The following is a 26883-nucleotide window of genomic DNA, read 5'->3' as shown; positions in this document are numbered from 1 at the left end:
CCAATGAAATAGCTGCTGGGGCCGGGCTGGGGCTGAGGAGGAGGAGGAGGCCATGGTGGCGTTTCTGTGCAGCGGGCTGCCGCACTATGAGGGCACGCGGCCGGTCAACTATGACTCGCTGGAGGGCCACGGCAACAGGGGCAATAGCAGCGACAGCGACAATGGAAGCAAGGACGAAGACGAGGAGGAGGTGGGCGAGTGGGAACGCGGGCGGGAGCCGGAGCCGGAGCCGGAGCCGGAGCCAGTGGCGGCAGCCGCAGCCGCAGCCGCAGACGCTGACGCTGCAGTGGCAGCGCTCGAGGGCTGGGTGGATTTCGACGAGCTGCGCCTGGCAGTATGCGCGGCACTTCAGCTCACCGGCGGCTGCCGCATCGGGCACGGGCCCCAGGGGCGGTGGGAGACCGAGTACATGCTATTCTACGACATCGACACCGGCACAGCCGGAGAGGAGGAGCGCATGGCCGTGCAGATGGCCAAGCCGGGCGTCTCCGCAGAGGCGTTTGGAAGCGAGATCCTTACGCTGGCGTATATCGGCGAGAAAAGCGCTTTGCCGGTGCCGCGCGTGCTGCACGCGGAGCTTTCCGGAACCAGCTGCGGCAGGGTGGGCGCGGCGTATGCGGTGGTGACGGTGGTCGAGGGCGAGGGCCTGGCGCCGCACTGGCACAGGTGGGGCGGCAAGGAGCGCAGGCAGGTGCTGGATCAGATTGCCCTTCTGGCTGTCGGATTAAGCGAGCTTCAGCTGCCGATGATCGGCGCCCTGGTGGCCGACAGCAACGGCGGCGGCGTGGTGGTCGGCCCGGTGCTGGACCGCCGCATGGGCGAGCCCGGGTACGCGGGCCCTGGGCCCGATATGGGCCCGTTTGCCAGCGCACTGGAGTTCCACCGCGCAATGGTATATGCGTCCTTGGGGCGCAGCCAGAATTGCCGCCAGGACCGCGTCGAGCTCGAAGCGTACCTGCATATGGCACCGGCATTCTCCACAGTCAACGAGTTTGCACTGATGCCGCGCGCGCTGGACCTCGGCCACTTCCGCGTCGACCCACGCTCCCTGCGGATCACCGGTATTGTCGACTGGACTTTTGCCGGTAGTCGCCCAGTGTCGCTTGTGGTGCAGCCGCCGGCCTTTGCCTTTGACGACACGCCGAGGTGGGAGCCGCCGCTGCTTGAGCCAAGGCTGAGGCATCGCAGGAATTTGGTCAGGCAGCGGAGGTGGTTTTTGAAGGCGCTGCGCAGACATGCTGGGGCGCGGATGCTTGGGCACGAGAGAGTGCGGATGCTGGCTGAATGGGTTGATCTGGGCTACTGGCCGTACAAGTTCCATGTCGAGGTGTGCGAGAGCGTCGCTTATGGTAACCCGTGGAGCTTCCGTGCATTGTGGGAGCACGTGCATCCCAATGAGGACTTTGCTGTGTGGTTTGCGCTGGCGCTGGCTAGCATCGGACAGCAGCAAAGCCATCCAGCAGCAGCCATCAGCAGCAGCAAAACTATCAGCACCAGCAAACTATCAGCACCAGCGCACCAGCATCAGCACCAGCACCAGGCGGATGGATGAGGGTTTTTTTTGCTGAAAAGAATCCAGTTTTCTTTTCTTTTCTTTTCTTCTCTTCTCTTCATCGACCCGCTATTTTTTGTTATTTTGTACTTTTTATTCCCTCTTTTTTCAATCCAATCCAATCCAATCCGGCCCAATCCAATCCAAGATGGACCTTCTCTCGGCTTCGCCAGAGTACGCGCCTTTCCTTAGCGACAACTTCTCTCCGCTCGCCCACGCACAAAGCCTCGCCACCGCACCCGGCAGCAGCCTCATATCCGCCCAAGAAACCCTCCAATCTCAACAACGGCAAACCTCACGCCATGCACACACATTGATATCTGGCCTCCAGCCCCACTTGCTCTCTCAGCTACTCAGCGTGCGGCAGCTAGACGCCAGCCTACAGCAGGCCGAGGATCAAGTGCGCGAAATGAAGCATTACATGCACACACTGCGCACACGTATCCGAGTGCCCTTTGTACAGGCCCAGGAGTTTGCCAGACAGAGTGTGGCGCTTGTACGGCGCAGAAGATGGTTGCGAGTGTTGGGCGCGTGCTGATGCTGGTCAGAAGACTGCGTGCGCAGGATGAAAACGGGGTGGCGGTGGATTGGCCGGCGTGTGCGTTGACTTTGGCCGAGATCGACCGCGTTATTGCTGCCTCGCGTGGATCCGATGATCCCGATGGGTTAAATGGTATTGTGGTTGTGCAGCAGGCGCTGGACGCAGAGGTGCGGCCCCGGCGAGCACAGGCGCTGGAGGCTGCGGCGGCGCTGGTGGACAGCGGGATGCAGGGGCAGCAGCGAGAAGCCCTGGCCGCCGCCTCTTCAAGCGACCTGGGCGCTGGGCTGCTGATCTGGGCTAATCTCGGGGTTCTGCCGGCTAAGGTGGCGACGCTGGTGCGCCGCGATGCCGCTGACTGGGCTGCGTATGCGGCGGCGGTCCCGCTGCCCAGCAATGGCCTGTGGCTGGGCGTCGGCCAGCTGGCCGACGAGCTGCTGGCGCGCGCCATGCGTGTGCGCGGCCTCGAGCGGGCCCTGGCCCGGCGGCGGCACGACGCTGTGGGCCGCTTCGGCACGGGCGCTGCGAGCACTGCGAGCACAGCAGCACTGGCCTGGATGCTGTGGACGCAGTGGTTGTGGAGCTCGGCGACCGCGTGCTGGCATTCTGGTGGCGCGCTGCGGTGTCCGCGCTGGGTGCGCGGCTGCTCGCCCCGGCGGTGCGCCCGCAGCTGGTGCTGAGCCTCCCCCGGCTTCTCGGCGCCGTATGCCCGACGCTGGAGCGCCTGGGCGGCGTCGCCACAGTCAAGGCCGTGAACAGTGGCATTGCCACCGATGAAAATGCCGCTGTGCATATCTTGTGGGACGCCCTGCTGACGCCGCTGGCCAGGGAGTACATGGACGGGGTGCGCGCCAGGATGCGGACGAGCGTTGACAGGTGTGTGAAGCCATCAACACCGCCAGCGAAGAAGGCCGTTGCGGCGCTGGGCCGGTGCATTGTCGCCGAGGTTCGGCTCGCTGAGGTCGACGAGCGGCTGGCAACCGACGTGATTGGCGCCGGGCGCCAGGCGCTTGCTGAGTTTATGGCGGCTGCCGAGGCGCGGATGGCGCAGATCCCACCCGACGCACTGGTGCCGCAGGCGGGCGGCGCCTCGTCGCAAGCGGACACCGCCGGCGCCACTGCTGCAGCCGGACTGCTTGGAGCCGCGGCGGCGCTGCGCATGGGCATTACCGAGTGCGACCGCGCGGCGGATTTGCCCTTGGACATTGCGCGGCTGGCGCAGCCGCTGATGGACCAGCTGGAATCCACGGTTGCGCAGGCAATTGTTGCCAACGACACCGCCCGAGTTCTCTCGTCTGCGCAGTGGCTGCACAGCACCAGCTCACGGGGCTTCTCGCGGACCAGCTCCCCTTGCTAGTGCACCGCATGCTTTTGCTCTACACGCACACCACCTGTCTCGCCTACCCGCTGACCGAGGACACGAAGCTGAGGATTGCCGCGGACGCGACGCAGTTTGAATTTGCGTGCAGCCAACTGGTCGCCTCGGGCTCTCCGATGCTTCCGGTGGTGACGCGTATGCGGCCTTGAGGATGCTGCGCCCGCTGCTGTTTATGGACACTGCCGCTGTTATTGCAGAGATGGAAGGTGGCCGGCTGCGGTGTTTTGGTTCTGTAGATTTGGCGAATCACGTGGTTTTAAGGCTGGTTTCGGAGGCGTCGGACGCCAGGGCACTGCTTGGGTGTGCGTATCAGCAGTGGAGGGAGGTGTTTATAGAGCATGGCTTTGCTGGGGAGCGGGTTGTGCAGATGCTGGCGGATGCGCTGGGCCGGCTGGTGAAGGCCGCGGATCTCGGCAGGGAGCAGCCTGAGTGCGGCCGCCTTGCACAGCTGGCGTCCAAGCTGCTGCTGTAATAGATAATATGTTGTTCTAATTTTTGTTCTATAAATTTGCGTTTTCTGTGTATTGCCCCGCCATTAATCAATGTCCCTGACCATTTCAAGATACATAGATACATAGATATATAGATACATAGATACATAGATACATAGATACATATATCCATACATCATACATCATACATCCATACATCCATACATCCATACATCCATACATCCATACATACATGTGTGTTTGTGAATCAATCCAGTATTTGCAAACAGGTGGCGTAAATCAAACTTACAATTCAAAAATCAATCAATCCAAAATTTTCCTTGGTTTTACATTACATTATATTATATTCAATACTTATGCTTGTTCAACAGGCATCTCCAAGTAACTCTTCCCATGATCGCCCACCAAGCGCCCAGCGCCGCCGCCTGGTCCAAACTCAAAACCGCCACTCTCCAATGAAACCAGCAGGATACATGGGTTTCCGAATAAACAAAATAGTCTGAAACAACAGCGCCACAAGTAACCCCAAAGCCGCCCACGTAACTTCCACATGCTCTTTATCCTTACACTCCTTGGCAACAAACAAGTGAAGCACCAGGCATACTGCCAGCAGTACGCCGAGAATCATCAAGTTCATTGCCGAAACAAAAGTCTTGAATATTTCGTTGAACTGACATATATCCACGGTATCCACAAATATAATTGTACGGTGGGTTGGTAATAATGACACTGTGATTCCTGAGACTAACCCACTACAACTATTTTTCCTACTACTAACCACAACATGCCGCCGCGGAGTTTCTTTCTCAGCCTGTATTTACAATACACTCTACACGCATGTATTGTCAATACGTTGATTATCAGATTGTGGCCGCAGATGGAGCGCAGCCAGACAATGATAAAAATACAGTTACGCAATATTGTGTTGTTGGGTGGAGCATCTCTTGGGTGACAAAGTCGCTGAAAAAGTATATTATACTGCAGAGATAGATTAGAAACATTAAAGGTGCGTTGCGTTGTTGGATATCTGGTTTCGCCGGTGCCATAGGGTGTAAAGTATGGGGAAAAGTTGGATAAAGTAAATACTGGACCAGGTTATTATTGCTGTGAGGTCTTTTTGCTGATCGGGTCGAGTGTTATGCCCATGAATTGGGCAAGAAAAACACGAAGTCTTTCCTGCTCTGTAAATGCAAATGACATGGTTATTAAAATATTAAATGTGCGTAATAATAGAAAAATGGGAAAATGAAAAAATATTATGTGTGGATTCTTTTTAGGCGTCCCTTGCGTAACACTTTATATAAAACATTTTTTAAATATAAAAGTATGCATGTTTTTTCTTCCTTCTTTCCCCCCTCCTTTCCTTCCCCTCCCTTCCCTTGCACATAAACTTGCATTATTCAACCTACATATACAGCAAAACTCCACCTCCTCATCTATATCCACCGCTTTCATTACCACCACATTCCCTTAATTGTTCTTTTTATCATTATCCATACATTATTGGAATGTAAGGCGTTCAACACAAATGTTTTTTTGTTTTCAAACAAGGATTAGCAGTAACTCAAATGCACAAACAATTATCCCCTCTTCCCCCTCTAAAAGGCTTTTTCTCCCAAATATTATTATTATTACTATATATTTATATAATTTTGTATAAAAAATTATATTATTTGCAAAGCGACATTGTGCATAATTTAGTTATGTAATCATGTTTTGGTTCATCACTGACTTTAATATTTTGCATTTTAAATATAATATTATTTTTATGAATGGCAATGTGAGCTTACCATACACTTGCCAGCCACCCCCTTACTCATTCACTCACTCACTCATTAATTTACTTGACTCTTTCTTCCAGATTAAAATAACTAAACTGTTAAAATCTATTGGTTGATGGCGATCAACTGATTAACCAGTCTTGGTTGTTTAGCAACACAAACAATAAGTCACACAGTGACCAAAGCAATGTGTTTTCTACTCTTTACCTTTCACAGTGCATAGCACCTATTTATTAAATATATTTTATGTCATTATAGTTTATCTACACGTTCATAGAACGTTCCTATATTCCAACAAAATCAAATTTATTATTGTATTTTATTTGATAATTTAAAAAGTTTTACAAAACTGGCGACTTTGGCACAAAACTAACTGGCAAGTTATTGAATCTCACCGGCACCATTGCCTGCTCCTGCCCAACATAGCTGCCATCATGTATTGTCGTTGCGGAACTAATATTCTCCATCCTATTAACGGTGTTCACTCTCTGCGGCGAAAACAACATAATGTTTGAATTATCGTCCTCGTCCACCCTCCCCTCACTGCTCATAATGCTCCCAGCACCGTACCGATGTCCATTATACCACGCCCCAGAAACCTCATCCCATCGCACGCAGTATCCACCTGCTGCTGATATGCCCTGCTGGAGCTTCCCCTGGAAAACGACATTCTTGTATCATGCGGGTGCATCCTCCCCATCTGGCCTCCTACGCCATTGCTATTGCCGCCCTGGCCGCCACCGCCCTTTATTTGGCTTCCAATGCTCATCATGGTTCCGGCAAACGGATCTGTGCGCGAAATTTGGTATGTTTCTGGAGCCCGTCGCTCACCAACTTTTCCTTCCACTCAACAAGGTAGGCGGATCTCCGGGTTGCGCAGTTGTAGATGCCGCGGAACATAATAAACCACCAGAGAAAGTTGGCAATAAAATGGCTCAGCAGAGTCTCGGACACCCGGAGAATGGTTCTGGTAGGATACAGCGGGTAGGCGTAAAGAATGATTGTGTTAAAGCCCAGCAGGATAAAGACACTGATGCAGGCAACGCCCATTTCGCGACTCTCGTTGAAGGAACTGGTGATATTGCGCAGGCGGTAATTAATAACCGCATTCACCGTCCACGTCGCCCACAAAAGCCCCTGGACAATTGCCCGGTAGGTAAAGCTCATATTGCACATCTGTATGGCCTCAATGTAATGCACGGTGTTATCCTCAGGCATTACGTAAGTAATCAGTAGAAAGATCAGCCCGACCACACCGACAAGACCACCTGAAAACCAAACGTACTTGCCCTTGTACGCGCGGTTTTTCCGGAACACGCAGAAGAGCGCGTAGCTGCGCACGGAGATCAAGGCCGAAACCATGAAGTTTCCGCAGAGGACGCGCATCCAGACGAGGAATATCATGCAATTTGATAGAAGGCCTTGCACGTGGACGTGTGATTTTAGCACGAGGTCGCCAAGGAACCAAATAAACATCCCGAGGGTGCAACAGCTCATCATTATTGGGTATTTGGATTTCAGCGGCGCGTAGCTGCGGTTGTAGAGAAGAAATATTACAGAGATAAGATTTAGAAAGTAGACGACGCTGAGAATCACTATTGTTGCTAGGTCGGCGTACCCGATGGGATCTAGCGTTATGCCGGCAAGTTTTGCTATGTGAATACGCTTTTTCTCATCATCTGTAAATGAGAAAGCCATCTTGGTTTAAAATTAAGAAAAAATAACGAGTTTAAATATAAATAGAAAATATGTAAAAAAAATTAATTTGAAAATATGACTAATATGAAACGGAAACGAGTTTTTTTTTAAAAAAATTATACCGCAAAGATGGAAGATAAAACAGAATAAAAAAGTGGTGGCCAAGGAAAAAAATGGATATAGTCTTGAATATAAACCTTCACCTTCCTCTAAAAACAAAAAACTAACTAACTAACTAACTACTAACTAGAAAACAACAAAAATAAGTTTTTATCTCGGTACAATATGTATTTTAAAAACAAAAAGGGAAACGTGAATTGTTCTCTTATCCTCCCAAGCCTCTTAATATACGTTTTTTATTTTCCTCTTTTCAAACTAAGTAGAATCAAAAAAACCCGTGGTGGTCATTATTGAAACTTTTATTTTGCTCTACAATGTACTTTCTTCCTTTTACGGACACTGTGAAGGGAAACAAAAAATAATCAAAAAATAAATATTTTGTTACTCGTAAATGGAATACAATCAACAGTTATCTACTGTTTACATTTCCGAAATGATGTAAAAATATTTTTTCATATTACTGCTTCTTTTTTGATTTTATCGGAGACCGTATACAAACTAGTAATAAAAAGCACGAAGCAGTACAATTAGAATTTGTTTACAGCTAATCTGCTTATTAAATAATCTTTATCAAATATTTTTTAGTTTGTGGTATGTATGAATCAACTGGTTTATGTGTGGTGAAAAAAGAAAGATCTAATTTCCAATTCGCCACAATAGCCATTGTGTTGTTATTCCAACGCCACATGTTCTATTTCTCTCTCTCCCGCTTTTCTTTTTTCTTTAGCGCCTAATTATCTGCATGTTATTCGAGCACTAGTATAATCCGAATTGCTCATTTTTGATTGTTCGCAAAATAAAAAACGTAAACATTGACTTTTGGTTTTGGTTTTATCCATGTTTCTACTATAAAAAACATAATTTAGGCTGATTAGTTGTTTTTATCTTGTTTATTTTGGAAAAGTGTTAATGTCATTTTATTGAACTCCAATAAAACAAATGTATACCAAGCTAAATTTACTGCACAGCACAGCAGACCACAGCTCATATTTTTTGCGCGTGCGCATTACTGTGAAGGCGGCTTGGAAGAAAACGAGCGCTTATTCCGCAATTAATATGGTGAGGTGATGTTTTTTAACCAATAGAGAATCTTGACTTATCGGCCACCCGATTGATTGATTGATTTCATTTAATCGAGGACCTGATTTTCATTTCACATGATTGGGAGATCCACCGAGAAAATACTCGATTTCGATTCTCGATTCCTATATCGATTTCGATATTTGGCGTACTGCCAACGCGGAAACAAAAATATCTGCAGTCATCTTTATCTTTGGATTACTATCTTATACAGTTATTCGTTTATCACACTATATCCACCTTTTTGCTCATGGACTCGCCGCCAACACGGTCTCCTACCGATAACAGTAGCAGCACTGGCAGCAGTAACTGTAACACACCAGTAACGGTCCAGAAGCCGACGAGCTCCACCTGCTGCTGAGTGAAGCAGCAAAAGTGTTTTCAGAATATGCCCGCGATTCACTCCATCCGCATGCGACAATCGTCACAGCGGCAACGCCCTCGGACATAGCCTCCCAACTTGACCTGACATTCCCAGACTCCGGGACCGGTCACCCCGGTATCTGGAAAGATATTCGCAATGTCTGCATCACTGCCACGAACACCTGGAGCGACCGGTTCCTTTACAAACTCTACGCAGCGCCAACACCCATCGGGGTGGTCAGCGAAACTCTCATGGCGCTGCTCAATAACAACGCACACGTATTCCAGTCATCACCCGCCGGCGCAGTGCTGGAGGCAGCGGTAGGCACAAAGCTCGCGGAAATGGCCAACTTTTCTACAAAAACCGCCGCCGGACTGACCTTTCCCGGCGGCTCATACTCGAACATGCACGCTTTGATGGTCGCACGCAACCAGAGATTCCCCGAGCTCAAGCACGGTGGCATTGTCGCTTTGGCCAAGGCCGACGTGCGGCCCGTGATATTTACCAGCGCCCATGCGCACTACTCCATAGAAAAGTCGCAATTGCTGCGGGTATCGGACTCGACAATGTTATCTGTGTGCCCACAGATGATTGTGGCTGCATGAATCCTGTGGCATTGCGGGAACTGGCTTATAGGGAATTGCTGCTGGGGGCACGCCGTTTTTTGTCAACGCGACCGCAGGGACCACGGTGCTGGGCGCATTTGATCCGCTGGCTGAGATGCTGATGTCTGCGAGGAGCTGGGTATCTGGCTGCACGTCGATGGGTCGTGGGGCAGTCCTCTGGCGCTGTTCGCCGACCCCAGCGTATTCGAATACCCGATTCCCGCTGGCCGAATCAACTCGCTCACAATCAACCCGCACAAGCTGCTGGTGTGCCCTTGCAGTGCTCGTTCCTGCTCATGCGTGATGGTCTTAGTGTTATGCGAGAGACGCTAGGGCTGAACGCCAGCTATTTGTTCCACTCGGCGCCGGAGGATGACGAAAGTGCCGATGGCTTTGGCCTTCACCAGCAGAAGCAGAACTTGGCGGGAGCTGGGACTTTGGCGACGCCACGATGGGATGTGGTCGCCGCCCAGACGCTATCAAGATATGGATATCGTGGCGCTACTACGGCACCAAGTACTTTAGCGACCGCGTCGGCCGCGCTCGACAGCTGGCTGTCGAATTTGCCGATATGATTACTTCGAGAAACACTACGTGTACCAGTGAGCCAGGAAATTGGAAGCTGTTTGTCAGGCCGCAGAGCATCTGCGTGTGCTTTTGGTTCATCCCACACTCTGAGGCTGATAGGCATGGAGGTAGGAAAAACAACAATGGCAGCACTAACCCTCAGTGCTGGTGGGGCGACGTGACCAAGGCGCTGTGCAACCGAGTCAACGCCACAGGCAAACTGCTCCTCGACTACGCGTGCGTCGACAGATTCGCGCCCACCAGTGTTCCGAGTGAATACAATAAAAACACGGTGCCGTTCTTCTTCCGCATCCCTTTTAACAGCCCTGGCGTGACTGTGGACACGCTAGAAGCCATTCTGAACTCTATTGAACTGGCTGCGCGCCATCTCTACAGCAATTAGAGCAGCATGTTTCCATAAAAGTAAATATAAACGATTCTTCCATTAAATGCACTTGCTATACTCTAAAAGTCCTCCAAGTCGGACTCGTCGCTCAGCTGGCCTGGAACACCGTGCTCGTCCCGCTCGTACACACCAGCCCCGCTGCGTCCGTAATAGTCTTCAGCATCATCGTCATCGGCATACCCAGACTGTTGCTGTCTATTCACTTGTTGACGCGGCTGCTCATCCCGATACTCGCCATCCGCAGTCTCGCCAAGCTCTCTCAGCTTAGCCTCCTCGCACGCATCGATCCACTCGCTGTACACGTCAATCGCAGCACTCAAATGGTTGATCGCCGCCTGGTAAGAAGCTGCGCATATCTTGCACCTCAGGTTGCCACCTTGTGCTCCTTGTCCATTGTTACGTGGATAGACTTTTCGTGGTTGCAGAACAGGCAGTCGAATGTCGTGTCCAGCTTGGGTCTCTCCTTTTTAACTACTTTGCGCGACGACTTTCTCTTACCCATCGTACGTGTTGTCTAAATGTATGTGTGGTGAAGATGGCTGCGGTGGATGGTTAAAGTATACAATAAAATAAAGTGAGAATGGTTGTGCTATTGCAATTGAAAATAATGATTATACAAATGCTCCAAAAATATTCAATCAAACGGTTAAAGGTTATTAACAACTTAACTACGTGTGGGTTGATCTCACGTGAAATGTTATGTGCTTTTATACACCTGTGCTTGGGTTTAATTGAAATAGATAAGCCGACTGACTGAGAGACGCAAGTTGCAATCGCAGTTGTGTGTAAATTATTATATTTTACTATTGTAAATTGACCGGAACAAAAGCTATACCATTATAAAAAATTTGGCTTTCATTTTGGCTAACCCTTATTTGAACTGTTGAACATAGGCGAGTCTGATCTTGCTTCCATCGAATGGTTTTCTTCACGATGGCCCATTGCAGCCAGCGGTCGGCTGGCCTGCTCATATGCCGTGTTGCTATTTGAATACAATGGGCGCTCAGATGACTGTGAAAAAGAGCGGCTTGCACCCAATCTATAATCGGCCTCCTTGCTCTTGAAAACGCTATCCTGCATCACAAAGAATCCTCTGCTGTCCCTTTTCCCAGTTGTGTTTGTGTGTGGCATAGCGTTGCGCATAGTGTACGAGGTTAAAAAAGGTTGACTGAATTCATTGCCCACATTTGAATCGATATCGTACTCATTCTGCAGGCCATCTTCGCGCAGCTTCTGAATCCACCGGCTGAGATACTGCTGCCGGTTGAAAATGCAATTGTACATGGGCACCATCATAATAATCCACCAGAGCGCATTGGTCGCACAGTGATTCAACACGGTCGTCACCACACGAAGAGACAAGCTCAATGGATACAGCGGGCGCATGTAGTTCATGGTCGTTGCGCACAAAAGAATAATTAGAATGATTATGCACGACACCAGCATTTCGCGGCCCTCGTTAAATGAACTCCTGATGTTGCGGATCTTCCAAAGAACACCCACCATGACGGACCATGTCAGCCACAGGAACACAAACAGCGATGTCTTGAAAGCCTCGTTATACTCGCAGATATCAAGGGGCGCAAAGTACTGGATTGTCTGGGTGGGATTCAGCACCTGAGCAACAATTCCAAAAATAAGTAAAAGCACATAGTAGAGTAAAAAAGGAAGGTAGAGTCCAATGGTGTAGTATGGCAGGTTCAAAAAAAACACGCGGTACAGTCCATACGCCCTTAATGCTGTCAGTACACACATCGTGCACGCACCTAGCAAAAGCCGCATCCACAATCCAAAAGCCTTGCAGTTGGTCATAACCGTACCCGCTATACGTAGGTGCCCGTTGCCCTGGAGATCGCCAATAAACCAAATAATAGATATTAGCATCATCAGAGTCATGAGGACCGGGCCTTTGGATTTGAGCGGTGGGTAGTTCCTGTTCCACAGTAAAAGCCCAATGACTATTAAGTTTATCAAGTAGACAAATCCAAAAATGACCACCAGAATTGCATCTGATTTGCCTCGTGGATCCACCGTTAATTCTAACATCTCGCCAGTTTTTTGGCGCTGCAGCTCGCTCTCCACAACCGTGAACGATACCTGGTTGCCCATCCTCTGTATTTGGTGTGTGTAGTTTAATGTTCGTTATAATAAATAATAAATGTAGAAACGAATAATTAATTTGATAGGTGTAGAAATAAATAAATTAGTATAAAAGATGAGGTTGCTGTGTGTGCAGTATTAATTACGAGTTTAATATTTTAAAATGTGCTAAGAGAAAAGCGTCTTGTTGGACATTTTATAGTAGCAGTTCAAGCAGGCCAAATGCCTTTTGACCACAAAAGAGACCCGGGTGAAATAATATTTTAACAAACCAATAAAAAAGGATGTAGTTACAGTATCTACCAATACCACATTTATAAATATAAAACAAAAAACAAATGTTAATCAGGCGACAAAGGAGCGGGTTTTGAGGCTTAACACAAAGCTCAATGCAGAAGGAAAACAGCGTAGCACAAGCACTAAAGAATATGTTGCCATCGCGCCCGATCAACCTGATGCGTAAGTCATACAAAGAAGGCAGTAATTACCCGCTGAAAGGGTTTTTAAAAGATGATTTACATTCCAAAAATGTTGTTATTATAATCATTTTGCATTCGATATTGTCCTTTATTAAAACAGTTGTAAATGATAGTCCACAACAAGTAGAAAGGGGTTTTGAGGGAGTAAATGAGAGAAGAAAAAGAAAAAGAGAAGCAGCTAAGAGCTGGAAAGTTGTTTTATGTTTTTCCTGTAAAGGTGCGCGGCTTGGGTGAGTTGAGTAGCAAAAAGAGAGAAGTGTAGTTTCTGTACCGAAAACACAAGACTCGAGAAATCATTATAATAGGAATCTAAAACACAATATTTGCCTCTGGCAGAAAGTCCGATGCGTAATGTTAATCGAATTTTAGTCAACTGACCAATGAGGCATTGGTATTGGAATCAAAGAATATAACAATTGACAATCAACTTGTAGAAAGCAGTTGAATAAACCCTTTGTAAAAAATACGTCTCTTCTTTCCTCGCATGGCAATCCTTGTTTGAACACACATTAGAATATCGACCTGCGCCTGTGGCGTGACCCTTTTGCCAGTGACCGATTAAATGCGTCATAGCAAAATCTATTGAAAAGGAAAAGGAAAAGGAAAACTCCCATTTTTATCAAATATTGGACCGATTCTAAGCAGAATTATCAAATTAAAAATTGCATTGAACGTACTCGGTATAGCTTGTATACATATACACATGTATTATAATGTATTTGACCTTGCCTTTTTAATACCAAAACCATCAATTGAATGAAGACCTATTGCATTTGAATTAACGCATCATTTAGTTAAAAAAAACGTTTGCATCAAATATATTTATGTTGCATTTCAAAATTAAAATCTATTCGATGCGTTAAATGTCGGAGATTCTGGTCTTGCTTCCATTACGGTCATCTCTTGACGAAGATCGGCTGCGCTCATTGACTGCGAGCCCTGGATATAAGCCGCGCCATTATAACCATAAATTGGGCTTTCAGGAGGCCTTGGAAAATTGTTTTGTGAGCTTAATTTGTAATTGGCCTCCTTGCTTTGGTCGCTTACATTGTCCATCGGGAGGAACCCTTTATCCCACTTTCCCCCTATACTTGAACGCAGTACATTATTGCGCGCGTTGTAGGAGGATGATGACATGCGACTATGGCCGCCAGATGCGTTTGGAGCAATATTGTATTCATTCTGTAGACCATCCCTGCGCAGCTTCAGAATCCACCTACTGAGGTACTCCTGCCGATTAAACATGCAGTTGTACATTGGCACCGCCATGACAAGCCACCACAGCACATTGGTTGCAAGGTGGTTTATAAGTGAGGTTACTATGCGAAGAGACAAATTCAACGGATACAGCGGATAAACGTAGTTCATGACTGTTACATATACAAGCATACAGAGTATGATTGCACATGTTATCAGCATCTCGCGGCTCTCATTAAACGAACTCTTAATGTTGCGAATCTTCCAAAAAATGCCCATGATCCCAACCCAGGTTAGCCACAAAAACACAAAGAGCACTGCTTTAAATGCTGGATGACCATCGCACAAATCAACTGTCTCGACGTAATAAATGGTAATAGCAGGATTTAGCACCTGAATGATAACGCCATAGATTAGCAGGCACGTGTAATAGATGGCAAACGGCAGGTAGAGTCCAACGGTGTGGTACGGAAGATTCAAGAAAAACACGCGATACAGTCCATAGGCCCTAAATGAAGTCAGCACACACATCGTGCACGCGCCCAGCAAAAGTCGAAGCCAAAAACCAAACGTCTTGCAGTTAAAAAAAACAGTATTTGCCAAAGGCAAGTGCCCGTTAGCCTGTAGATCACCAACAAACCAAAAGGTGCATACTATCATCATCAAGGTCATGATGAATGGCCCCTTAGACTTGAGAGGCGGGTAGTTTCTGTTCCACAGTAAAAACCCAATAGCCAGAAAATCAACAAAGTAAATTGATGCCAGTAAAATTACTGTGATTGCATCTGCTTTGCCTCGCGGATCCAGGGATAATAGCATCAATCTGACACTTTCCTGGCGCTGCAGCTCGCTCTCTGTCACTGTAAACGATATTTGGTTGCCCATTGCTTGTACGTGGTATGTGCAGTCGGTTGCTGTAGAAAAATAAGTGCTGTTAGAAAAATGCACAGAAAAAAGGTTGTGGCCTAATGTTGATGTGTATATGAGTTGAATTAATAAAAACTAGTTAAATAACAAAAAACAATTAAACAGATAATTCTAATTACATACAGAGGCAACATGTTTTGTGTCAGCAAAACAGAGCCCAATTAATGTGAGCGTATCACAATTTCTAAAAAAACAATTGCATTGCTTTTATAATTATTTATAATGCTGGTGATTTTCAACGGTGCTTTTATTCTAGATCTTTTCCTGTATTTGTCATTGCATAGATATATTTATAAGTGGCACAAAGAAAAGGATGCAGCTGTAATGCAACATAAATTCCAAAATTGAAAAGCAGTACAATGTTTCCGGTATGCACCAAGCTGATTTACCAGCTCGTATTATTAAATTTTAAAAAAAAGTTGAATACAAATGCAATCATGTATGAAATGGCATGTCAACCAATTAGCTCGGGGCAAGCAAAAGTACAAAGGAAACGTTGATTGGGCTTTTAAAAAATCTAATTGAGGAATGATTGTCATTTGCTTGTATTCATAAACTTGTTTGTGCAAATATAAATTAAAACAAGGCTCTTGCTGGTAATACTTTTTTTTATAATTTTTTGATTGTGCCCCAAGCACGGCCAAAGGTATTGTTATGTACTTAATTTTGTAGTTTCAATGCACAAAGCCACATAGAACAACTAATACATATCTATCTACATATAGTAAAAATAAAATATTATTACAATTTTATAACCCTGCTAATATATTTAAAATTTTTATTTAATCTAAAATGATTTTAGAAGTACTTTGTTATTTTGGTAAGGGCAGTGTGTTAACTTAAACAGGCATATGTAGTTTTGCCAAATCAACAAACAAAAATATAAATAATTATTTTTGTTTTGGTAAAAATGTATTAAAATGATTGTAGTTAATATCTGTTTGACGCATTAAATATCGGCGACTCTGGCCTTGTTTCTATTATATTATTTTCTAAATGGCGCTTTATTGCGCTAATTGACTGCGAGCCATAGATATAAGCTGCGCCATTATTACCATAAAGTGGGCTTTCAGGAGGCCTTGGAAAATTATTTTGTGAGCTTAATCTGTAATTGGCCTCCTTGCTCTGGTAGCTTTCATTGGTCATTTGTAAAAGTTCTTTGTTATCAACCTTTCCGCCAGCACTTGAATGCAGCATGTTGTTGCGCAGGTTGTAAGAAGACGACGATATGCAACTATGCCCGCCGGTTGCATTTGGGTTGATGTTGTACTTGTTCTGCAGACCGTCCTTGTAGACATTTAAAATCCACTGACTGAGGTACTTCCGCCAATTAAACATGCGGTTGTACATGAGCACCGCCATGACAAGTCAACACAATGTAATAGTTTCTAAATAACTCAAAACAGTAACCACTACGCAAAGAGGGATACCCGACGGATACAGTGGTTGAGTTTAGTTTATAAGTCATAAACAAAAAGTATACCTAGTATAATCACGTATGTCGCCATAATCTCGCATCTCTTGTTGAACAAACTCCTGATGTTGCGAATCTTCCAAAAATGCCCATGATCCCAACCCAGGTTAGCCACATAAACACAAAGAACACCGCTTTGAACGATAGGTGCGCATCACAAAAGTTAACTTGCTCCATGTAATAAATGTTAATTTCGGGTTTCAAAGCTTGCAAAGTATTTTCAACAATAAGCAGGCACATGTAATAGATGGCAAACGGTAGGTATAGTCCAATGCTATGGTACAGAATATTCAGGGGAAAACGCGATACAGTCCATGGGCACTAAACAAAATCAGCACACACATAGTGCATGCGCCCAGCAAAAATTGCGGCCAAAGTACAAACGCCTTGCAATTGGTTAAAGACATGTTTTCCAAAGGCAAGTGTCCGTTGGAAATTAGATCTCCGATAAACTAAAAAAATGCACACCGTCATCATCAAGGTAATGACAAGTGGACCTTTAGACTTCAGCGGCAAATAGTTTTTTCTTCATAGCAGGTGTAGAACCACCAAAAAATCAACAGAGTAAACACATGCCAGTACAACTACCGTGACTGCATTTTCTTTGTCTCGCAGATCCAGAGCTAGGTTTATTAGCTCGGCAATTTATTGGCGCTGCAACTCGCTTTCCGTTACCGCAAACAACAATTGGCTCCCCATTTTGGTACGCGGCTTGCCGTAAGTGGGGCTTGTTTAAAATAATGGTAAAATAGCTTTGTTAGAGGCACTTGCAACTGACAATTAAATTCTTTAGAAATTATAAATAATTGCAATATATGGTATTATAATTGTATTTCAAGCCAAAATAAAGTAAATAAAAAATAAAAAGTGAGGCAAGATTAAATAAAGTGGGAAATAAAAAGTTATATTTAAATAATAGCTGATAAAATAAAAATTACATGGAAAATAAAAAACATACCATTTATTTTGTACTAATGTTTACGTAAAAATGTAGGTATGTCCAGAGATGTATATTATTTATTTTTCTGTATTTTAAACTGCAAAAACTAGGTTTTTTGATTGGCACAAAAAACGCATGCAAATGCAATGTAATATAAAGCCTAGAATAGAGAAAGCCATAAAATACATTTCAAATTAACATTATAAATACATATCTAATTTACTTTAGCAAATTAATGTGAATAAAGCAAAATACAAATGCAGCCATGTATATGTTTACATATTTTTTGATTGACTCAGTGGAAAAGTTACAAAAAACGGATATCGAGTGGGCGAGAAAAAGCGTCTGTTTGGAATGGTTTACATTTTTGACTTTACCTGTTGGCTTATGCATATGCTAAAAATGAATGTGGATGTTTCACAAACAATTTTAAAAATAAGTCAAACTATAGATTTGATTTGTTGATGTGTTTTTCCAGTTTTTAGACTATAACATAATGATCTACATACATAGTATATGCAGACGCGCCACTGAAAAAAACATACCACATTTGATGTTTTATTTTTTAACAACCAACCAATTCAACAATATTCTATTTGAACACAATGTAAAGAAAACCGGTAATGTGTTTTTCATTTGACCTCTGAATACAATCAATAAAACAACCAAAATTTGAAATGAGTATTGGATAAAAATATATTGCTGCTTATAGGAAAGTAGTATGCCCATGTAAGGTCTCGCCGCTTGTAAACATAGAACTTTTAAAACCCAGCATAAAACCATTTTGCGCATCTTTATCTGCACACATTTTATCCTTGTAAATACTGTTTTCCATTAAATAAATGTTTGTACCGCCTTTATTTTTTGCGGTACTTGCCGTCAAAAGCGTTTTGTGGCCACTAGTAGAAGCTGCGTCTGAGTCAAAGTTGTATTTTTTTGTGGTTCAATTTTGCACAGATTGGCAATTCAGTGTCTGAGATAGGGCTTTTAATTAAAGCAATTGTACAATATTACACTCATAATGAGCCAACATACTGGGCTTGTTGCAAAATCCCTCAGATACGCATTCAACACGGGCAAAACTTTTGTCTCCCTAGTCGAAACTAGGAATACTTCAAGAAATTAGGCATTGTGTTTGCCTCTGCTGCCCGCTCATGCTACGCTTCCACCCCTTTTTGGATATTGGTAAGGGTTTCTCATGCAGAGCATAACCTGAGGGTGTCATTTATGTAATGAAAAGTCAAAATTTTAAATTAGTTAATTTTCTATTGATTATTTTTGACACCAACAAAAGAAAAATGAATCAACAGAAGCGAGCAGTAAGCCTAATAGTGTTTATTCCTATCAAGAAAATGCAAATTTCATAAAATACAAATAGTAATTACAACAAACAATATTCTATTGCATCTGTTGGCAGATTTAGCCCATATGCTGGTAATAGTCATATGCTGTAGTCGCAAACTACGGATGTAAATGCATATCAGCTTACCCTTGTACATTCAACAATTATTTGTATGCAAAATGTCTTAGCAACACAAATCAATTGGAAAATTGGAAAGCCCATCTCAATACAAAAACAGTGGTAAAACAAAATTGACCAAACACAATAGTCAATAAAAAGAATTGCCTAGCATTGAATTAGCTGTTAAAATGTTATAATTGAATTAAAAATTGCACTTTAAAAGTATATATTATCATATGTATACAAAACATTAAAGCAAATGGCGGTTGCTTGAGTCATAATTGTCCAAATGCCTGTTGTGAGCTGCTATCAGTGTGAGAGGCGCCATGACTGCATTTTCAGGAATTGATATTGGCGTGTAAAACTGTGGTCCAACTGGCGGTACAACGTAGCTGTTTGGATTAGCAGGTAGAATATTCCCTTGGTGGCGATCCACTGCTGATGACAACCTAGTGACTCGTTCGTATGAGCTTCCACCGTGTGAAGAAATGGATATTTCTGACGGTCGTGAAAAGCTGACGTGTTTATTTGCGCAGAAATCACCGTCCTTATCCCCGTAAATGCTGTCTTCAGTTGGAAAAATATTAGCGACTTCTTTGTTCCCCTCAGAGTTTGCAGCCAATAATAATTTACACACATTAACATCAGTTGCATTTAGTTCAACATTGTATTCCTTCTGTAGCCCGTCCTTGTGCAGCTTGCTAATCCATTGCGTGAGGTACCGCTCCCGATCAAACGCACATTTGTACAAGGGAACCGCCATGATGAGCCACCACATCGAGTTGGTCATAAAGTGCGACAGTGACGTAAAAATTATACGCAAACGAACGTCTCGAATGTATTTGCGACGCGTGGCAGATAGAATTGCTGTAAATAAAAGTACAAACAACACAATAACGTAAGCAACAATCATCTCCCGATTCTCATTGAACGAACTCTTGATACGACGGATCTTCCAATGCACGGCGAGTCCAATAATTACGGTCGCCGCTATAATGCTGAACATTGCCACCACAAAACCATTAGCGTGGCTACACAGATCAATGTCTGGCCTGTATTCAATTGTTATAGCGGGCTTTAGTATCTGCATGACGACTCCAAAAATAACTAGACACATTAGGTACATAAAATACGGGATGTAAAGTGCAAGACTGTGACTTGTCAAAGAACGACCAAACACGCGATACAATATATACGCCCTCAACGATATCAGCGAATTCTGTAAGCATACACCAAACAATAGACGGCCCCAAATTCCAAACGCCTTGCAGTTGGTTAGATGTGTGTTTGCCAGAGGAATGTGTCCATTAGTCTGAAGGTCACCGACAAACCAAATAACAGAGGCCACCATTACCAAGGTCATAATTGTCAGATTTTTGGCCTTCAAAGGTGGGTAGTTCCTGTTCCACAGCATGTAGAGTACCGCCAAAAACTTAATCCCATAGAACATTGAAATTATTACAATCATAATAGCGTCTCCTTTTCCTCGCGGATCCAGTGAATATCCCTTGGCCATGCTGGCCCTTTGGCGCTGCAGTTCACTCTCTGTTACTGCAAACGATAATTGGTTGCCCATGTCTTACAATAAGTTTGTTGAGTATACTGCAGTTGGACTGGGCTGAACGTAGAACAATGTGTCTTTTTGTGACTAGTATAAAGCAAAAATAGTATGGACAACAAATAAAGTATAAAAAACAGTTGTTAAATAAATAAGAAAAAATGCTAGAGCTAAAAAACAATGTGGGTGCCAAAAAAAGAAAAACGAGTGGACACCTATCATAAAATAATGTTTACATCCAAAAGTTGGGGAAATAAACATATTTATAGACATCAGAAGATCCAAAAAAATTGTCAGATCTTTTTTTTTGTTATCGTTTCCATTTAACGAATAATTTGCTTTTAGGGATCAGTTGGATTTGTAGCGCATATTTTCAATTAAACTAATTTTCGAAAAAGAAGCTATCCAAAAAAGCGTGCAGGATGTCCGAGAGTAAATACCTTTTCTGTTGAATGTTTTTAAAATATACAAGTGGAAATCGTTTCTGTTTGAACAGCTTGTTATATTTGATATTTTTATTAAACACCCAAATTGTTTGTTGCAAACAACAGACACCGAGTGGTACCAATATTCAAAACCATTTGATTATTGTTTTTGAGCGCACCGACATTTTCATTAGAATTAATGGTATTACTTTACATTCAAATACAATAAAGTATAAAGCCTACAACAAATGACGATTGTCAGATCCTTGGTAATTCATACTGACGTCTTGGCTGGTACCAGGCCTGAATGGGATCTTGGCTGCAGCCTCGGGAATAGTGATCAGCGTGTACAACTTTGACGTAGCCTGTGGCGCATGGTAAAGATCAGAATCCACATTTGGACCAGCCCACTGGCCAACATTCTGCGACTGAGGCCTGGGCTTTATCAAGCTTGTCTGAGCCCGTGGTAGCGGATTGTCATTATGCGCGTAATTTATGCTTGATGAATCAGCAACACTTTCCAAGGCAAAGCCCTCGCGACATTGCCCAGTAGTAGTAGACGAAATGATTGACTGCTGGTACGCAACCTCTCCATTTGCATAAATAGGACTGTCTGGAGACCGTTCAAAAGTAGTTTGTGTGTTGTGTCCAATGCCGTTATCCTTGTTATTGTAAATACTGTCGTCCATTGCGTAAAATGCCCCGCCTTCCTTATTTCCGGCTGTGCTTGCAAGTAGCGTGCTGCGGACATTGAACGAGTCAGACATGCCCTGGCTACCAACAACCACGTTCGAAGCAACGTTGTACTCCTTTTGCAGTCCGTCCTCGCGCAGCTTGAGGATCCAATGGTTGAGATATTTTTGGCGGTTAAAGAGGCAGTTGTACAGCGGCACGCCCATAATCAGCCACCACACAGCGTTGGTTGTTATGTGGTTTAGAGCTGTGTTGGTGATGCGCAGGCGAATGTCTAGCGGGTACTTTGGGAGCACATAACGCATGACCGTGGCAAAGGTAACCACAAATGCCACAATGATGCTGGTAATGGTTGCCTCGCGGCTCTCGTTGAACGAGCTCTTGATATTGCGGATCTTCCAGTGTATAAACATCACTAGAGCTACAGTTACCCATAGGAAGGCATACAGGGTAGTCTGGAATGACTTGTGGTACTGGCAGATGTCGAGATTCGAAACGTACTGAGTCGTGATATCGGGTCTAATGGTCTGCGAAATGGTTCCGGCAATAAGTACGCACACCCAGTAAATGGCAAACGGCAGATAGAGACCCAGGCTGTGGTACGGCTTGTATAAGAAAAACACGCGGTACAATCCATACGACCTGAGGCCAATTAGCGAAAACACACCGCACACACCCAAAATGACTCGCATCCACATACCAAACGCCTTACAGTTGGTCAGAGGTGTGTTTGCCAGAGGAAGGTGCCCATTGGCCTGGAGGTCACCAACAAACCACACAAATGAGAACATCATAACTAGTGTTATTACTGGTACATTTTTTGCCTTTAGCGGAGGGTATTTCCTGTTCCACAGCATGTAGATTACTGCTACAAGGTCGAAGGAGTAGATGGTTGTAAAGATGACAAGCATGATCTTGTCTCCTTTGCCGCGTGGGTCCAACCTTGTGTGGTTGTCCTCACCAAACTTCTGACGAGCCAGCTCACTCTCCGTCAGCGAAAACGACAGCTGGTTGCCCATCTATTAAATAAAAATATGTCAAAGTGGTGGTTGTTAACAAATAAAAAGAACGGGAAATATTACAATGTTTAATATTAAAAATAAGGGCGGCCACAGCCTGCAATTAAATATTAGAGTTCAAAAAGTAAATAATAAAATATTAAGCTTAAGGAAAATTTAAAGGTCTGGTCGTAAAAGTAAAAAATAATGAGCTGATTAAAGGGAAAAAGAGGGGGGGGCGTTAGGCAAATAAATATGAGTTTAGAATAAAAATTAGCTATTAGGCTAATCGTGGTCAAACATGGAGAGAAGGATATTGGTTTATAACTGAGGACGATGAATAAAATCAATTGTGTGTGCACTAAAAAACCCAAAAATGGCAAGTGTGCTTTATCGCTTTGCGGCTGTATGCAATTTTTGCATTACTCCACGTTTTGTATGCAATAAAGTGGAATTTGTTGGGGGGGGGGACTTTTCTCGATTTATTTTTTTAAAAAAAAGTCAGTTAAACAAGTGGTATAAACAAACAAAAATCTAGTCATGTTTGCTCCCTGAACAAATATGAAATATTTTTTCCAAGCAAAAAAATAAGAAAATGTTAGTTGTGTGCGTTTGAGCGTGGAATACCAATGGGAGCTATAAAGAAAAAAGATCAGCGCATAATGGGCATGTGTTGGCGCAAAATTTATAGCAAGATAGTCAACAAAGTGTATATCTGAATATATTGTATCTGGCTTTATGTGCGCATTGTGCCTTTTTGAATAATTACTCCGAAAAAATATTAGCATTGCTTTGTAACAAAAACAAAATGCGGAGCGAGAGATTGGCATAAAGCGTGCATCTTTATCTACACTTGGCTTGCATATGCCGTCTCAACCGCATAGCTTTATGCACCACGAAAACAAAAAAAACATAAATAGAGCATTGCCATTTTTCACTTTCTATAGAAAATGTTCAACTGTCTTTCCATTGCTTCAAGCTTGCTTTCATTAATATTACAGAAGTTTGCGAATAAAAAATATAAATCTTCACAAAAAATAACGCGTCTAAACAAAACAAAAAACAAACAATAACAAACGCGACAAAAAAGAAAATAACAACACAAACTTGAAATGTGAGAAACCAATGACATAAATTTGCATCATCAGCAATGCATTTGGAATGCACTCTCCCTTTCTGATTCTTCAATTCAACTGCAAACTTGTATCTGCAGCAGATCATTATTGATATCCGAGTTTGCTTGCAAACCGAGCTTTTATTGCTGTTTCAAACAGTTTTATTGCTTTAAATTGAAAATTTCTGGATATTTTGGGTCAAAATTTATTCAAACTCAACGCCCAAATAACAAAGTGAGCCAATTTAGTTTATCATTGCACTTTTATATTATATCGGTGTCAGATATAATAAACCTAAAATATTTGCTTTATCAGCACTATGTGGTAGTTATTGACTACAAAAAGAATGTGCCAAATCCAGGAATTCAAATGATGAGCCCAATGTTTACTTTTCACTTGACATAAAATTTTCTTTTGTAATTATCTTGGCAAGTAAATAAATGCATGTCAACGCCTTGGCAATATCCAGGTTTCATTTAAATTGCCCAATAAGACGCAATATAAAAATACATTAATTTGTGCTTTTTATTGCGCACATCCTGTTTATGCATATGTGCCAACAAATCAAAATAATTATAATGCATGATCTAACTACAAATAAATGATTTTTATATTTTCTAGTTAAAATGGATTTATGTTTTTCAGGTGGTTGTAGCAATAAATATGTCAAATATACTTTATTTATAACACAAGACGCAAGCTGACGCAAAAATTGTTTATAAATATATTCCATAAGGAGCAATTATTGTCAATAGTTATGCTGTAATGCTATTGTTGTAAAAAATATATAATCAGGAACTCACAATAAGCAAAAGTCAATCTATCAAACACAAGATATCATTTAACCCATATGAGTAAATAGAAAGGTATACGTGCAATCAATTTAATTAATAAGTTTTGAATACTATTGTGGAGCAAGTTATATAAAAACATAAACCAAGCGAGCACACAAACAACCACCCCCTGTAAGTGTCATTGATGCCCATTATGAGCCTGGGCATGCTATTAAATGTAATCCCTAGAGCTGCTTGCCGAAATGGCCACGAACAAACAGCAACGATAACAGCAGATATGCACATTAGCCATCCAGCCACGATTAATTCTCTAACTGGCAGATTGAGTGCTCGGGTTTGATTTTACTAACACCTCAGCAAACACTCCCATTGCCAGATAATTAGGTCCAGGTCTGGAGAACTCCCAACCACGCTGCCTCTAGAACGATTTTTGTTATAGGAGCATGTAACCAGGTCTGCAATAGAGCCCATGACAGGAAAGATGGCACGGTTTACAATCATTCTTATTCATTAACTTTGTGTTTTTACTTGTTTGAATATCCCACTAAATGAATTTATTCAATCTTTACTAAGAAGGTTTTGCCTCAATAATGTAATTGGCAAGCCTTGGGCTGCCTTGTGGCTGCCCTTTGCTTAATTAAACATACATGTATCGAAAATTAAGAAGATACATTTTTGACTTATTCATCAAGGCATATGGAGAATGTTATCCACAACAAGTTTTGCAGGCACGAGTATAATGTCGTGCTCTATAAAAATGTGGGTCTAAATCGATATATTCAAGTCTTAAAAATTACTTACTTAACTGAAAAAGGGGGCAGCGCTGTGTGGGCAGCGCTGTAAACATCATGGTGTTCCTTGATGTCAGCCAGCAATAACAGAAATGTGTATAGTGGCCATGAGGGCAATCTTGATTCTTGAAAAGGGAAGATAGTGGCTTGAAATGTGTGTTGGGCACCACATATAATACCCAAAAGAGTATGAAGTTTTTCGCCAAGTAAGGAGATATTTGCAGAGTCATGTATCTGATTTGGGGCATTGCCACTGAGAGAACTAGTATTTGTAGTTTCAGCGGTATACTTTATACAATTATTATTAGAAAAGACAGGTTGAGCTTGTACCAGAGAGGCAGCGATAAAGACGAGAGACGAGTATGCGAGGAGCCTCATTGTATAAATTAGTAAATATTAATAGTTTGGCTGGTTAGTGGTGGTATAATGTGTTGATAATCCTTCCTACTTTAATTTGGCATGAATTCGCGTGCATTTTTATAGTTTTTATAGTTTTTTAAAAATGGCAAAGATGAATGAATTGGATAGACAAAATATTTAATTAATTAATTAATAAATAAGCCACTAAACTATTGAAATAGGTTGATGGTACAGCTAATCATTTTTTATTTTTATTAAAAATACACATCTGCTGATTTAAATAGAGTGGTGGTTTCATGGGTATTGGAGTATAGTGAATGACTTATACTTATATACAATAAAGATACTGATTTGTCTTTCACAACATTCGACGTTTTACAAATGCAGGGTATCTAAATAGTTATGTATAAAGCAACCATTGGTATTTGTAGTGATATTCAAAAGTTGATAATAATGTTGAAATATAGCTAGTCTTAAATATGACCAATAATTTAATTAATCATTTATTTCTATTTAGTTTATGACAAAGTTGTGAAAACCAATCTCATTCACAAACATATTCATATTAACTTCAAGCCATTGAGTACATCTGACTTATTCTGCAGCACACAGGGACTCTGGGAAGTGCACCTGGTGGTATTTTGACCATTTTGCAATGTGCTAATATTTGTTCCCTTTCCTGGAAAACTGCTTAAGCAGCGTGATACTTAACCACTCCTTCAATGACAATTAACCAATCGTTCCACTATTCATAATGGGTTAATGCCCTTTTCAGCCATCTGAATTTATTTTCTTATCCAAGATTAAAAACTAAATTCCAACCGGATCTCTTCTTCTCCCCTTTCAACCATCTGAATTTAGATATTTTAATGTTACTAATTATTAACATTGAAAATTTTAACCTATGGAAAATGTATTAGGCAACACATACCAGCAATTCAACAAGCTCATGCAGTCAGTTATCCAGATGCAGCAGTTCCTCATCCGCCAAGTGAGTGGTGGTGAGCAACCCAGGCCCCAGCCAGAAAC

The 26883-nt window shown here is 43.2% G+C and overlaps 8 protein-coding genes across 8 annotated transcripts; 2 read left to right on the top strand and 6 right to left on the bottom strand.

Annotated features, from left to right (window-relative positions):
• Positions 1-45: 45 nt before the first annotated feature.
• BX661DRAFT_177238 (uncharacterized protein) lies at positions 46-1587 on the top strand (the record flags this gene model as incomplete). Its single annotated transcript, XM_051534577.1, is given in 3 exon segments — positions 46-1460; positions 1471-1494; positions 1520-1587. Coding segments are annotated over 3 exon segments (1465 nt in total), but the record flags the coding sequence as incomplete, so codon positions are not given.
• A 4773-nt stretch (positions 1588-6360) lies between these two features.
• BX661DRAFT_63465 (uncharacterized protein) lies at positions 6361-7655 on the bottom strand. The gene has a single exon (XM_051539346.1). The coding sequence runs from the start codon at positions 7397-7399 to the stop codon at positions 6470-6472; it is 930 nt and encodes a 309-aa protein (XP_051394004.1). The 5' UTR covers positions 7400-7655; the 3' UTR covers positions 6361-6469.
• A 1194-nt stretch (positions 7656-8849) lies between these two features.
• On the top strand, positions 8850-10538 carry BX661DRAFT_196141 (pyridoxal phosphate-dependent transferase; the record flags this gene model as incomplete). Its single annotated transcript, XM_051538024.1, has 6 exons — positions 8850-8904; positions 8937-9556; positions 9600-9653; positions 9701-9837; positions 9882-10029; positions 10053-10538. 6 exons carry the CDS (start codon positions 8850-8852, stop codon positions 10536-10538), a joined length of 1500 nt encoding a protein of 499 aa, XP_051394003.1.
• Positions 10539-10600: 62 nt separating this feature from the next.
• Positions 10601-11043, bottom strand: BX661DRAFT_168762 (uncharacterized protein; the record flags this gene model as incomplete). The annotated part of the gene is made up of 2 exons (XM_051533464.1): positions 10601-10876; positions 10942-11043. 2 exons carry the CDS (start codon positions 11041-11043, stop codon positions 10601-10603), a joined length of 378 nt encoding a protein of 125 aa, XP_051394002.1.
• Positions 11044-11345: 302 nt separating this feature from the next.
• Positions 11346-12777, bottom strand: BX661DRAFT_63454 (uncharacterized protein). Its single transcript, XM_051539345.1, has one exon. It carries the CDS (start codon positions 12648-12650, stop codon positions 11406-11408), a length of 1245 nt encoding a protein of 414 aa, XP_051394001.1. The 5' UTR covers positions 12651-12777; the 3' UTR covers positions 11346-11405.
• Positions 12778-15918: 3141 nt separating this feature from the next.
• Positions 15919-16606, bottom strand: BX661DRAFT_168761 (uncharacterized protein; the record flags this gene model as incomplete). Its single annotated transcript, XM_051533463.1, has 2 exons — positions 15919-15959; positions 16300-16606. 2 exons carry the CDS (start codon positions 16604-16606, stop codon positions 15919-15921), a joined length of 348 nt encoding a protein of 115 aa, XP_051394000.1.
• Positions 16607-19285: 2679 nt separating this feature from the next.
• BX661DRAFT_177231 (uncharacterized protein) lies at positions 19286-20857 on the bottom strand. Its single transcript, XM_051534576.1, has one exon. It carries the CDS (start codon positions 20694-20696, stop codon positions 19371-19373), a length of 1326 nt encoding a protein of 441 aa, XP_051393999.1. The 5' UTR covers positions 20697-20857; the 3' UTR covers positions 19286-19370.
• Positions 20858-21342: 485 nt separating this feature from the next.
• On the bottom strand, positions 21343-22815 carry BX661DRAFT_196139 (uncharacterized protein; the record flags this gene model as incomplete). The annotated part of the gene is made up of 1 exon (XM_051538023.1): positions 21343-22815. The coding sequence occupies one exon, from the start codon at positions 22813-22815 to the stop codon at positions 21343-21345; it is 1473 nt and encodes a 490-aa protein (XP_051393998.1).
• Positions 22816-26883: the final 4068 nt, after the last annotated feature.

The sequence above is a fragment of the Kickxella alabastrina genome (genome assembly GCF_025024165.1).
Source record: "Kickxella alabastrina strain RSA 675 chromosome Unknown BX661scaffold_3, whole genome shotgun sequence".
Taxonomy (NCBI): Eukaryota; Fungi; Kickxellomycota; class Kickxellomycetes; order Kickxellales; family Kickxellaceae; genus Kickxella; species Kickxella alabastrina.
Note: the sequence above shows the minus strand (reverse complement) of the source record. Positions and strands in the feature narration are given on the sequence as shown.

Bases quoted from the DNA above. Each gene is read 5' to 3' on its own strand.
- BX661DRAFT_177231 (XM_051534576.1), bottom strand. From the start codon at position 20,696: ATGGGCAACCAATTATCGTTTGCAGTAACAGAGAGTGAACTGCAGCGC.
- BX661DRAFT_63454 (XM_051539345.1), bottom strand. From the start codon at position 12,650: ATGGGCAACCAGGTATCGTTCACGGTTGTGGAGAGCGAGCTGCAGCGC.
- BX661DRAFT_63465 (XM_051539346.1), bottom strand. From the start codon at position 7,399: ATGGCTTTCTCATTTACAGATGATGAGAAAAAGCGTATTCACATAGCA.